Raw genomic sequence first — 13,112 nt, 5'->3', positions numbered from 1 at the left:
CTCTGCCCATCTCAACCCAGCCCTGTCTACTCCAGCTGTGCTCTCTCTAGCCCTGCTTAGCTCTGCCCTACCCACGTTAGCCCAGTTCTGCCTAGCCGGGCCCCACCCAGTGTAGTTGGCCAGCAATGCCCCACCCAGGTCAGCCCTGCCCTTACCCCGCCCCGCCCCCTGCTAGCCCCGCCCACTCTGCCCAGCTCTACCTCGTTGTTCCCCGCCTACTTCATCCCGGTCGCCGTCTCACCCCGCAGAGCAGGTCCCTGCTTCTGCACTGTGGATGCTCTGAGCAAAACAACAGACCCCAGACATGGCTTTCTCTGCCTTAGCCCGTTTCCAGCTCCAGACTCCCAGGCCTGAGTGTCCCTATCCAGTCACCTTTCCTAGACAGCTGCCCCTTACCACATCCTCGCCCCGTGGTCTTCCAGTAGATCACTCCCTTCTGGCACCAAGGCTGTCTTCCCAAAAGATGAGCCTGAGGTTGAAATTCATCGTGCTGTCACTGACAAAGTTCAGACTACCAGCTTGGCGTCAGGGCCTTCCCGTCCCCACTCTCCCGCCGTCAGACAGCAGGGCTGTATCTACACGTTCATTCTATACCGTGTCTACTGCAGTGAGGGACCTGAAGCCCCTCTCCAAGGGGGAGTCACCTCACATTGCCTGGCTCCCAGTGCGTCTGGCCAAGCCCCCGCCAGTCCTGAGCCTCACTGTTTACTCCTCCACAGGTGAGGCTGTGGGCAGGGCCAGTGTGGTGCCTTTGCCCTACGAGAGGCTGCTCAGGGAGCCGGGGTTGCTGGCTGTGCAGGGACTGCCCGAGGGCCTGGCCTTCCGGAGGCCAGCTGAGTATGACCCCAAGGCGCTCATGGCCATTTTGGAGCACAGCCACCGAATACGGTTTAAACTCAGGAGGTGAGTAAGCCCGTGTCCCAGTTTCATTTCCTTTTGCCGTGTTAAAAATACCAACAAAAGCCCATTAAGGGAGAAAGGGCTCGCTTGGCTCACAATCCTCAGTCACAGTTTGTCGCTGTGGGGAGGTCAGGTCACCAGGAATTTGAAGCAGCTAGTCACATTACATCCACAGTCAAGAGCCAGAAGCAATGAATTTGGGCGCGCATGCCCGCTAAGCTTGCTTTCTCTTAGACGGTTCAGAATCCCTTGCCTAGGGAATACTGACACCCACAGTGAGCTAGCCTTCCCACCTCAGTGAATCAAGACAGTCTCCCTGCAGACGTGCCCACGGGCCAGCCTGGTCTAAATCCCTCTTTGAGACTCTTCCATGTGATTGTAGACAGTGTCAGATTAAAACAGTTGAAACTCTGAGGGTGCAGTGACCCATGGCTTAATCTCAGCACTTGTGAGGGACAGAGAGGTGGGTGGACGTCTGAGTTTGACACCACGCTGGCAGATTCCAGGCCAGCCAGGACTACGTGGCAGATTCCAAGCCATAGTGAGATTATCTCCCTCCCCCCCCCAAAAAAAAGAGACAAACAGATTTGTCACACCCCATACCCAGCCAGAAAGCAGAAAGCTGGAGACATCCTGAGGGAAAGGCTTTGGGTCTGTGGGAGGAATCAATTCTAAGGCCCAGCCATACAGTGTAATCTGAATCAGGGCATGGCTGTGGGAGTTTCCCAAGGGACTTCTGCGTCACTGTGTCCAGAAGAATTCGGGCTTAGGAAAGAGTCACACCGAAGGGATGTGCAGAGGTCAGGATCGAGGGTTCAAGGTTATCCTCAACTGCATAGTAAGTTTGAGGTGACCTTGGCCTTATGAGACCTTTACCTCAAAAACATGAGTTGATTTTACAAGGCTTGAGCTAGGAGAACCTCCTGACCCGGATGTGAGCTTGGGCTGTGAGCGAGATTCGTAACAGACTAACGGGGAGGTGAGGTCAGGGCTGGGCCCAGTGTAGCCGGCGACTCCATACAGCACACAGCTGCTAAATCTTCCCCAGCAGTGCATGAGCTGGTATGAGGAGGGAGAGATGGGATGGGAGGGAACCAGGTGGAGGATGGGGTTGGCGGTTTGGAAAACTGAGGTAGCTTGGTGCCGGCTTGGGTCTTCCAGTGGTTGCCACCTGGTGCCAGGTGCATTATGCCCAGGCCACCACCAGGCCTGCATCCCTGACTAATGTAGGGCCTGGCTCCCATCCCACCTCGTTGAAACACCTGTAGTACCCCAGGTCTGTTACATCCTGTAGGGCGTCACATGGGCTGTGAGGGGAGAGATGAGAGCAGGTATTCAAGGCAGTCACTATCTCTTCTCCTTCACCCAGGCCGCCTGATGATAGTGGGCGGGACTCAAAGGCTCTGGTGGAGATGAACGGCATCTCCCTGCTGCCCAAGGGCTCCCGAGACTGCGGTCTGCATGGCCAGGCCTCCAAGGTCACTCCCCAGGACCTGCCCCCCACCGCCACCCCATCTGCCGTGGCCAACTTCCTGTACAGCACTTCAGTGCCCAACCACACCATCCGGGAACTCAAGCAGGAGGCGCCCACCTGCCCGTTGACCCCCAGCGACCTGAGCTTGGGCTGGCCTGGGCCTGAGCCCCAGGTCCCCAGTGCCCAAGATTTCTCTGACTGCTGTGGTAATGCTGCAGTGAGGACCTGCGTGTCTCTCTGGGTGGTTGCCCTAAGGAGGAGGCATTTCTGGGGAGGGGTGGGTTTTGCCTATTCCATTCTGTTGAGACCCAGTTAAGCTGGGGCCTCCACTTGACCTTCTGAGCAGACCTTGGATGGGACCCAGAGGCATCTTCACCCCCAGGAGGCTGGGAAGAGCATAAATAAACGTAACCAGGAATGACGAGATGATGGTCCAGCTGGTAAGGCGCTTGCCAACCGGCTTGATGACCTGAGTCCAATCACGAATTGGGGGGAGAATATTGGATCCCCCAAGTTGTCCTCTGACCTCCGCACATGCATCTTGTGCACACACCCACAAGAGATGAGTGTGATTTAAAAAGGGAATAAAGCCAGGCGTTGGTGGCGCACGCCTTTAATCCCAGCACTCTGGAGGCAGAGGCAGGCGGATCTCTGTGAGTTCGAGGCCAGCCTGGTCTACAAGAGCTAGTTCCAGGACAGCCTCCAAAGCCACAGAGAAACCCTGTCTCGAAAAACCAAAAAATAAATTAATAAATAAATAGATAGATAAAATAAAAATAAAAAGGGAATAAAATAATCAGCCCATATGCATTTAATGAGCACCTACTGCACACCCTGCTTTAATTCAGGACCTGGGGGCCTAAGAGAAGGAGCAGCAGGGTATGAAGATGTGGTCTGTATCCTGGCTGTGTGTGCCAGGGCAAGTCTCAATCTCACTGGTCTCATTTTCCTCGTTTGTGAAGTGGGATGCATGTGGACTATCCCTTATCTAAGATACTTGGGATCGAGATTCCTAAAGCAGCCAGGCAGTGGTGGCACGTGCCTTTAATCCTAGCACTTGGGAAACAAAGGCAGGCCCATCTCTGAGTTTTGGGGCCATCTGGTCTACAAAGCAAATTTCTAGACAGGCAGAGCTGTTATACAGAGAAAGACTGTCTGGAAAAAACAAACAAGATTCCTAAAGTAAATGCTTCAGACTTGGGTGTTGGAGGACATGGCTCAGTTAATCAAGCACTTGCCTAGCTAAAGGCCTTTGTCACCAAGCCCAATGACCTCAGTTAAACTCCTGGGACCTACAAAGCAAGAGAGAACCACCTCCCATGAGTTGTCCTTTGATCTTTATAAAAAAGTGATTAAATGTAATTAAAAGAACAAGAAAAGAAAGTTGAGCTAACATCCTGCTCTCATGGTGCCTGCCCCTGGGTCTCCAAGTCTGGTATAGAGCAACTGAGATCTGTAGTTTGGGGGTCTGGCCTGGAACCTCATCATCACGGGGCTCAGTTCTCGTTTCTCTGAGGCATGCGGGATCCCTCCAAAATGTATGCCTCTCGTTTCCCCCTTGTTCAGGACAGAAGCCCGCAGGGCCCGCTGGGCCTCTCATCCAGAATGTCCATGCCTCCAAGCGTATCCTCTTCTCCATCGTCCATGACAAGTCAGGTAGGCCGGCTCCTTTGGCAGTGACCTGGGCAGAGTGGTTTTCTGTGATGAAAACGGGTCCATCAGATAGTGGTGAGAAAGGAGATGAGCAGTTTTGCCCAAGGGGCTGGGAGTCAAACCTGGGTGTATAATATCCGTGGATGTCACAGATATCCCCAAACTTGATCTTTAAACAAACGTTTGTTGCTACATAGTTTCTTTGTGTATATTGGTTTTCTCGTTGTTGCCACGGAGTTACTTTTCTCTTTGCTGTGTGATTAAGATAGCTGACCAAAAGTAACTTAAGGGAGAAAGACTTGGTTGTAGCTCACGGTTTGAGGGGTTACAGTCCATCGGGTTGCAGAAGACATAGATAGGAGCGTGAGGTGGCTGGTCACACACTCAGAGACCGGAAGAGGCGAATGTTCAGCTTGAGTTCTCCTTTTTATATGGTCTGGGATCTTCTGCTGTGGAATGGTGTTGCCTACAGTTAGCATGGGTCTTCCCAACTTTGTGAGCCCAGTCTAGAAGGTCTCTCACAGACAACACACCCAGAGGGTCGTTTCCATGGTGATTTTGAATCCTGTCACGTTGCCAGAGCAAACCTGATTATTATCGCAGCAGATGAGGGAGTAGTTTGTGGTGTAGGGTCTCTCTCAAGCTTGTAGGCATGGTGTCAGCTGGGCTGCAGTCTAATCGCAAGGCTTGACTAAAGATGGAGAGCCATGTGTCAGGCCACCCTTGGCGGCCATGGGCAAAAGCTTCAGTTCTAAACCGTCTGGGCTGGTTTATTTGCATCAGGTCAGCTGAGCAGGCTCTGCAACCCAGCGGCTGGTGTTCTCAGACTTGGTGGTCCGAGACACAGAAAAGAGAAAGCCTCTGTTTTTTCATGACCTCACTTCAGAAATGACTGTCATTTCTGAAGCCCAGAATGTTCCAGCCAGGAGGAAGAGTTATACTCCTCACGAGAGAAGAAATACCAAAAAAGTTAGGTGTGTGCCTTTAATTCAGCACTCAGGAAGCAGAGGCCGGAGGATCTCTGTGAGCTCAAGGCCAGCCTGGTTTACGTAGAAGGTACCAGAGGAAGAAAGAAAAAGTACCAGGCCTGCCAGAGCTACATAGTGACACCCTGCCTCAAAAAAAAAGGAAAAAAAGAAAAAAAGGAGCAATGCATGGGCAGCTCCCAAAGCTCTCCTTTGAGGCTAACCTGGGCTATGCAGTAAGGGCCTATCTCTAAAGAAAGGAAAAGAAGAATGTATGTGGAGGCTGGGAATGTGACTGAATGGTCGCATTTTTTTGTTTTAGTCCCTCAGTGAGGGACATGGGGTGTGCCTCAGCACTGGAGCACCGGCCTCGAGTTTCAAGGAGGGGCTGGGAGCTTGGCTGGACGATGGATCACTTCTCTAGCATGCACAGGGCCCTAGGCCCCGGTACTAGCACTGCCTAATCCCCTAGGCACAGGGACACATACCTGTCTTCCCAGCACTCACAAGGCTGAGGCAGGAGGATTTCAAATCCACTCTAACCTGGTCTACATAGTGAGACTCTCTTTCCTCAAGAGACGTTCCCGGGCTTTTGCCTGCCTGAGGTGGTATGGCGTGGGGAAGAGACAGATCTGAGCCTACAGGAGTCTCTGCGAGATACAGAGGGAACACTGTCTGAGCACCCTGAATTGCACAGGGGCTGAGGTGACAGTGGGTGGGAGGGCTGCGTGCTTTAGAATGACACCTAGGCACCAGGAGGGAGACTGCAGGAGCTGGGGGCTCTCACAGGAGGCGGCTCCCACTTTGTGGACCGGCCCTCACTTTGGGGAACGATCCTCTCTTTGGGGACTGATCCTCTCTTTGGGGACCGGCCCTCACTTTGGGGACCGGCCCTCTCTTTGGGGACCGATCCTCTCTTTGGGGACAGATCCTCTCTTTGGGGACCGGCCCTCTCTTTGGGGACCAGCCCTCACTGAGCCTTCTGTGTTTTGATAGAGAAGTGGGACGTCTTCATCAAGGAGATGGAGGACATCAACACATTGCGGGAGTGCGTGCAGATCCTGTTTAACAGCAGATACGGTGAGTGGGCGGCGCAGCCCACCGGGTGAGCATCTCATTATGTGCGGCAGTCGCTTGTGTTCCCCAACACAACAGCAGGAGCCATATGCTGGCGCCCGCACAGCGTCAGCGAGGATGGCATCCGGCGTGGGCTCTCCCTGTCAGGGGAGAGGGTGGCTGTGTCAATATTTGCCTTGCGGATTCTCTGTGGGGGTGGCATGGTGGCAGGTCCCCAGACCTTGAGTCGACCGTGGGAAGATGGGCAGGGGGACATGTTTGCTCTCTGTTGACTTGTTGTACTGCTCCAACAGCCCCGTGTTGTACTCTATTTTTGTTGTGTATGCAAGCATATATGTGTGTAGTTGCACATATGTGTATATGTGTGTTGAGGACAGAGGACAAGCTCAGGGTTTTTTTTTTTTCTTTTTAATTATTTTTATTTCATGTACATTGGTTTGCCTGTATGAGGGTGTTGGATTCCTTGGAACTGGAGTTACAAACCATTGTGAGCTGCCATGTGGGTGCTGGGAATTGAACTCCGGTCCTTTAGAAGAGCAGTCAGTGCTCTTAACCGCTGAGCCATCTCTCCAGCTCCTCAGGTATCATTTTTTAGGCATTATCCACCTTGTGCTGTGTGCTGTGGCTGAGACAGACTTATGTAGCCCGGGTCAGCATTGAAATTGCTATGTAAATGAGAGTGACCTTGAACTTTTCCTCTTTCCTCTAATGCCTGAGGTCTGGGGTACCACTACATCCAATATTCTGTGGTGCCTGGGGTGGAAGCCAGGGTTCCATAAAAAGTTCTATCCCAGCTGGAGAGGTACAAAGTGAGGCCTTATCTTTTAAGAAGAAAATAGTTATGGCTGGGCAGTGATGACACACTTGGGAGGCAGAGGCAGGAGGATCTGAGTTGGAGGCCAGCCTTGGCTGCAGAGGGAATTCCAGGACAGCTAGGACTATACAAAGAAACCCTGGATGGAAAAAATTCAAAAAACAAAACAAAATGTTTAATATGTGTGTATGTGTCTGTGTGAGTGTGAGTGAGTGTGTGTGTGTGTGTGTGTGTGTGTGTACATCCCACAGTGCAAGTGTAGAGACCAAAAGATAGTTTGTAGGAGTCGGGCCTTTCCTTCCACTGTTGGGCTCCCAGATACCAAGTTAGGCTCGTCGGGCTTGGCAGCAAGCTCTCTAAGGCCTGAACCATGTCTTGGGATCCTGTTGCTGCGATGAAACACCATGACCAGCATCAGCCTGGAAAGGGAAGGGTTTGTTTCGGCTCATAACCCTCGGTCACACTCCGTGACTGAAGCAAGACAGGGCAGGGACTCAGGGCGGGCGCCTGGAGGCAGGAATGGGAGGAAGCAGAGGCCGTGGAGGCACACTTGCTTATCCGTTTGCCACCTGGAGCCACCAACCCGGTGTGACATTGCCCAATGTGAACCGGCCCCGCCCACGTCGATCATCAGTCAAGAGGATGCCCCGCAGACTTGCCCATAGTGGGGGCATTTTCTCAGTTGAAGTTCCCTCTTCCCAAATGACTCTGGCTTGTATCAGGTTGACAAAACTAGCCAACATAACCTTCTTACTGGCTGTCCTCACTCTGTGTCCTGATCTTTTGGGGTTTTTTGTTTCGTTTTGTTTTGAGACAAGGTCTCTTACTGGCTTGGGACTCAGTAAGTAGGTGTGGGCTGGCTAATGAGCCTCGGGGGCCCGACGTTTCCATATCTCCTATGTTGGGGTTTACAAGTGCAAGCAAGCTACACTCCTGATCTTTTTTTTTTTTTTTTGCACCAGTTCTAGGCATCAAAATTATATCTGTGTGTTTGTAAGAGAGGCACTTAGCCAACTGAGCTAAGACTTTTTAATTATATACAATTGTGTGTGTGCCTGTGTGCAGGTCAGAGGACAGCTTTTGGGATTTGATTGTCCCTATCCATCATTCATTTAGGTACCGGGCTTGGTGTTAAGTGCCTGTACCTGGTGAGCTGTCATCCCTACCAGCCCTTGCCTTTTCTGTGTGATTTTGTTGTTTTGGGTGTGTGAATGTTTTGTTTATTTATTTATTTATTTTGAGATAGGGTTTCTCTGTGTAGCCCTGGCTGTCTTGGAACTCACTCTGTAGACCAGGCTGGCCTCCAACTTAGACATCCACCTGCCTCTGCCTCTGCCGTGTGAGTGTTTCACTTTCATTTGTGTCTGTGTGTATGTGCGTAGGCTGGAGTGTGTCATGGCACACGTATGTACGGAGGACAGACTTCAGAAGTCGATTCTCTACCATACGGGTTCCATGGATCAAATTCAGTTGTTGGCCTTGGCAATAAACTGCCTTTACCCATCAAACCATCTCTCCTCCCCTCTTTTAGACTTTTGGAGATGAGCTCTTTAACTCCATAGCCAAGGCTAGCCTTGGCTCTACCCACCAAATACCATGATTGTATGCGTGACCAATTTACCTTCCTTACATCCTCCCTTCACCTAGGCTGCCTTTGAACTCCCTTTGTAACCAAGGGTGACCTTGAACTTCTGATCCCCCAGCCTCTACCTCCTGAGTGTTCTATTAGAGGAATGCGCCACCATGCCCAGTTTATTCAAGGCTGGGGATGGAATTCGGGGCTTTGTGTGTGCTAGGGGACATTCCCAGTTGAGCCACAATCTGGTACCTTTATTCTGTCTGTCTGTCTGTCTATCATCTATCTATCTATCTTAGGTAAGGTTTTGCTCTATAGTCTAGGCTGGCTTTGAACTTACAGTAATCCTCCTGCCTCCATGCCTGCAGTGCTAGGATTCCCAGCTATGTGCCACCTTCTGGCTTTCCTGCTTTGTCTGCCTGTTTTATGTCCTCTGCCTAACAGGACCTTTTCACTTTGGGGAGGTAGACACTGTTGGAGATGATCCAAAAGCTGAGTTTTAGAAAATATTTGGAGTTTGTCTCCAGGACAGAGCACCTCACTCAGTAAAGCCTGAGACATAACAAGACAGGCAAGAGGTCCTCTGTACGGGAGGACGACTTTATGTCCAAGCACCACAGCCACCAACACCTGAAGGATGCGCGTATGCAGATGCATACCTCAGTGGGTGCCTGCATGCCGATACTCGAGTAGCTGTACGGTACCTACAGGTGTCAGACAGGGAATTAACCCGGTAAAGAGATGGGAATGAAAACCTGCCCCCCAAAAAAGAAAGCCGGGCAGTGGTGGTGCTGTTCAATGTCAACATTTTTTTTTTAAAGTTTTGAGCTACCATGTGGGTGCTGGGAATTGAACCTGGTTCTCTGGAAAAACAGTCTGTACTCTTTTTGTTGTTGTTGTTGTTTTGTTTTGGTTTTCCGAGACAGGGTTTCTCTGTGGCTTTGGAGGTTGTTCTGGAACTAGCTAATGTAGACCAGGTTGGCCTGGAACTCACAGAGATCCGCCTGCCTCTGCCTCCCGAGTGCTGGGATTAAAGGCGTGCGCCACCACCGCCCAGCTTCAACCTGTACTCTTAATCGATAAGCCATCTCCCCAGCTGTCCTGGCAGTGGAGGCGCAAACCTTGGATCCCAGCACTCGGGAGGCAGAGGCAGGCAGATCTCTGTAAATTCGAGGCCAGTCTGGTCTACAGAGTGAGTTCCAGGACAGCCAGGGCTGTTACACAGAGAATCCCTGTCTCAGGGGGGAAAAAAGTGTAGAGAGAGCAGGCTTGGTGGGATACACTTGTAGTCCCTCCGTTCTTGAGGCGGGGACGAAAGGATTTAAGAATTGCAGGCCTTCCTGGGCTCTAAAGAGAGATCCTGTCAGAGGCTGAGAATGTGGTTAGCTGTTAGAGTGCGTGTGTGAAGCCCAGGCTTCCATCCCCCACGCCACATACACCAGGCGGAGTGGAGTACACCTATAACCCCAGCACTTTGGAGATGGAGGCAGGAGGACTGTGAATTCAAAGAGACCCCCATCTTAGAAAAAAAAGTCTCTGAGGCTGACATTCCGTGGCCATGAGTTCACTGAAGGCAAGCAGGGTGGGCTCACCACCAGACAGGAGGCGGAGGTTGAGGGGTGGGGAGAAATGATTGACAGCTGTGGAGATTTCAAAGGTTTAATTTGACAACGAGCTAAGTGTAGAGTATAAAGCTGGCTGCCAATGCCGCCGCCGCCGCCACCGCCACCACCGCCACCACTACGGCCACCAGACAGACCCAGGACAAGAAAGCAATGAGCTGCTCTTGTAGTAGCCTGGGCTACCCTGCCCAGCCCTGATGTGGCCAGTGAGTGGCTGAGGACAGCTCTGAGCTGCAAGGACATGACCCTGAGGGGAACAGGGAATGCCCAGAGCAAGGATCAGCTCACCCTCAGGAAAATAAGCAGTAGTTGGTGCTTGGCAAGCCCAGCCCCTTGGGAGACTGAGGCAGGAGGATTGCTGTGAGTTTGATACCAACCTGGGGAATGTAACAAGACCCTGTCTCAAGTACATGCAGGGGAGCAGGAGGATGGCTCAGCTGGTACAGGAAGGTAAACTCTTTTTATTATTTTATTTATGTATGTATATAATCTTCTGCCTGCCAGCAGAGAGCATCAAAGCTCATTCAAAGTGGTTGTGAGCCACCATGCGGTTGCCCGGAATTGAACTCAGGACCTTTGGAAGAACAGTAGTCAGCGCTCTTAACCGCTGAGCCACCTTTCCAGCTCAGGAGTAAACTTTTTTAAGTGTTAAGAAAAAAAAAAGGACTCTCGGCCAGGCATTGGTGGCACACTCTTTTAATCCCAGCACTCAGGAGGCAGAGGCAAGTGAGTTTCTGTGAGTTCGAGGCCAGCCTGGTCTATAGAGCAAGTTCCAGGACAGCCTCCAAAGCTACAGAGAAACCCTGTCTTGAAAAGTCAAAAAAAAAAAAAAAAAAAAAAAAAAGACTCTGGTCAAAGTGACACTGTTCTTTTTTGGTTTTTACGAAACAGGGTTTCTCTGTATTGTTTTGGAGGCTATCGGTCCAGCCCAGCCTCGAACTCACAGAGATCCGCCTGCCTCTGCCTCCCGAGTGCTGGGATTAAAGGCGTGCGCCACCACCGCCCGGCTTGTCTCATTTTTAAAAAGAAAAAAGAAACAGAGAGGCCAGCCAGTGGCTGAGATCCGACCCTGTGAAACAGCTGAGTTTGAGGCCAGCCTGATCTACACAGTGAGGCTCTGTTTCAAAAAGTAAAAAGAAGTGAGAGAAAGGTGACGTGGTCGTTTCTGTCACTACACAGCGCTGCCGTTTTAGATGGAAGAGACCGTGACCTGGGTTCTGGCCCACAGGGTCCTGTGACTTGTCTCTTGCGCTCATCCTTGTTCTTGCCCTTCCAGCGGAAGCCCTGGGCCTGGACCACATGGTTCCTGTCCCCTATCGGAAGATTGCCTGTGATCCCGAGGCTGTGGAAATTGTGGGCATCCCGGACAAGATCCCCTTCAAGCGACCCTGTACTTATGGGGTGCCCAAGCTGAAGCGGATTCTGGAGGAGCGACACAGCATCCACTTCATAATCAAGAGGTGTGAATTGCCTTGGTTCTGTGAGACAGCACCTGCCTGGACTCCCCCAGTGAGGAGCTGGGGTGTGGCTCAGTGGTAGAGCCCCTGCCTAGAATCCCTGAGGGAGGGGCTGGGGGTGTGGCTCAGTGGTAGAGCACCTGCCTAATGTGTGAGACACTAGATTTTTCTGTCCTCAGAGTCACAACAGCAAAAAGAGCAGCAGATTCTAGAACTCAGGACTGTGCTTTGGGACACTAGTCCGCCTAGTATGTCCTCCAGCCCAGACATCCTATGAGGGCATCTGCCCTTTTTCCTCTGCCTCCAAAAATGATGTGAAACCCCATTAGGGGCTGGAGAGATGGCTCAGAGGTTAAGAGCCCTGACTGCTCTTCCAAAGATCCTGAGAGTTCAAGTTCCAACAACCACATGGTGGCTCACAACCATATGTAATGAGATCTGGCGCCCTCTTCTGGCCTGCATGCATACATGCAAACAAAACACTGTATACATAATAAACAAATATATCTTTTAAAAAAAAAATACCCCGTGCCAGGCGGTGGTGGCGCACGCCTTTAATCCCAGCACTCGGGAGGCAGAGGCAGGCGGATCTCTGTGAGTTCGAGGCCAGGCTGGACCGACAGCCTCCAAAACAATACAGAGAAACCCTGTCTCGTAAAACCACACACAAAAAAAATACCCCTTTATTCTGACCGTACCTCCCCCAACACAGTACTTCATAAATAATGGTCCCCTGTTAATTCTTCAGCTGCTGGGTCAGTGGCCCCCCAGACAGGAAGTGAGTTCCCACTGGCATTGTTTTCTGGCTGCTTCAGGCCTTGGGGTATCCAGATGTGTGTGAGCTCCCAGAGCTCCAGGAACAACAGGGAGGCCCCAGTCTCTCAAAAGATCAGGAAGTCACGTTCAGATTTCATGTCCTGAGCCTTAACCTAGACACCCAACTCAGTCTACCTTGAGTTGGCTCCCTCCACCCATCCAAGGTCTCGCCATGTGTCTTTTGCTGTCCTGGAACTTACTGTGTAGATCAGGTTGGCCTCAAACTCACGGAGGTCTGCCTGTCTCTGTCCTCCCACGTCCTGTGATTAGAAGCGTGCACCGATGTTCCTGGCTAGTTTTTTGTTATTGTTGTTGTTTGGTTCTGTTCTGTTTTGGGTTTTTTTTGGGTTTTGTTTCTGTTTGTGTTTTTAAAGACAGGGTCTCATGTACTGTGAGCAAGCTAACTTAGACTGAATATCCAGTAGGTTTCGTGACATTTCCACACGGGCACTCTCCCCATAGTCACCCCCAGTTACATGCTCAGCCTCCTACCCTAGTTTCTTCCTGCTGCTGTAACGGACACGGTGACCGAAAGCACCTTCACTGGGGAAGAGGGGTTCATTCCCGATTCCAGGTCACAGTCCACGGCTGAGGAAAGCCAGGGCAGGAACTGGAGCAGGAACCCCAGAGGAGTGCGGCTCACTGGCTCAGTCTGTGACTCCCCCCCTGCTCAGGCTCTGCTGGCTTTCTTCCACAGCCCAGGATCACCTGCCTAGGGAATGGTGCCGCCCACAGTGGGCATGAATTCACACAATTCC

General features: G+C 51.6%; 1 protein-coding gene across 13 annotated transcripts in view; it reads left to right on the top strand.

The window, feature by feature from the left end:
* Gtf2ird1 (GTF2I repeat domain containing 1) overlaps nucleotides 1–13,112 on the top strand; it is an 89,849-nt gene that overhangs the window by 44,375 nt on the left and 32,362 nt on the right. For all 13 annotated transcript variants that reach the window (XM_040731210.1, XM_040731209.1, XM_040731206.1 and 10 more), the window contains exons 5-9: nucleotides 720–903; nucleotides 2,270–2,580; nucleotides 3,941–4,030; nucleotides 5,989–6,072; nucleotides 11,358–11,541. In XM_040731210.1, the coding sequence (XP_040587144.1) occupies nucleotides 720–903; nucleotides 2,270–2,580; nucleotides 3,941–4,030; nucleotides 5,989–6,072; nucleotides 11,358–11,541 (853 nt within the window). The remainder of the gene's footprint in view (nucleotides 1–719; nucleotides 904–2,269; nucleotides 2,581–3,940; nucleotides 4,031–5,988; nucleotides 6,073–11,357; nucleotides 11,542–13,112) is intronic.

Source organism: Mesocricetus auratus, unplaced genomic scaffold (genome assembly GCF_017639785.1).
Source record: "Mesocricetus auratus isolate SY011 unplaced genomic scaffold, BCM_Maur_2.0 Super-Scaffold_100025, whole genome shotgun sequence".
In the NCBI taxonomy this organism is placed as follows: Eukaryota; Metazoa; Chordata; class Mammalia; order Rodentia; family Cricetidae; genus Mesocricetus; species Mesocricetus auratus.
The sequence above is the reverse complement of the archived record's forward strand: the minus strand, read 5'-3'. Positions and strand labels throughout refer to the sequence as shown.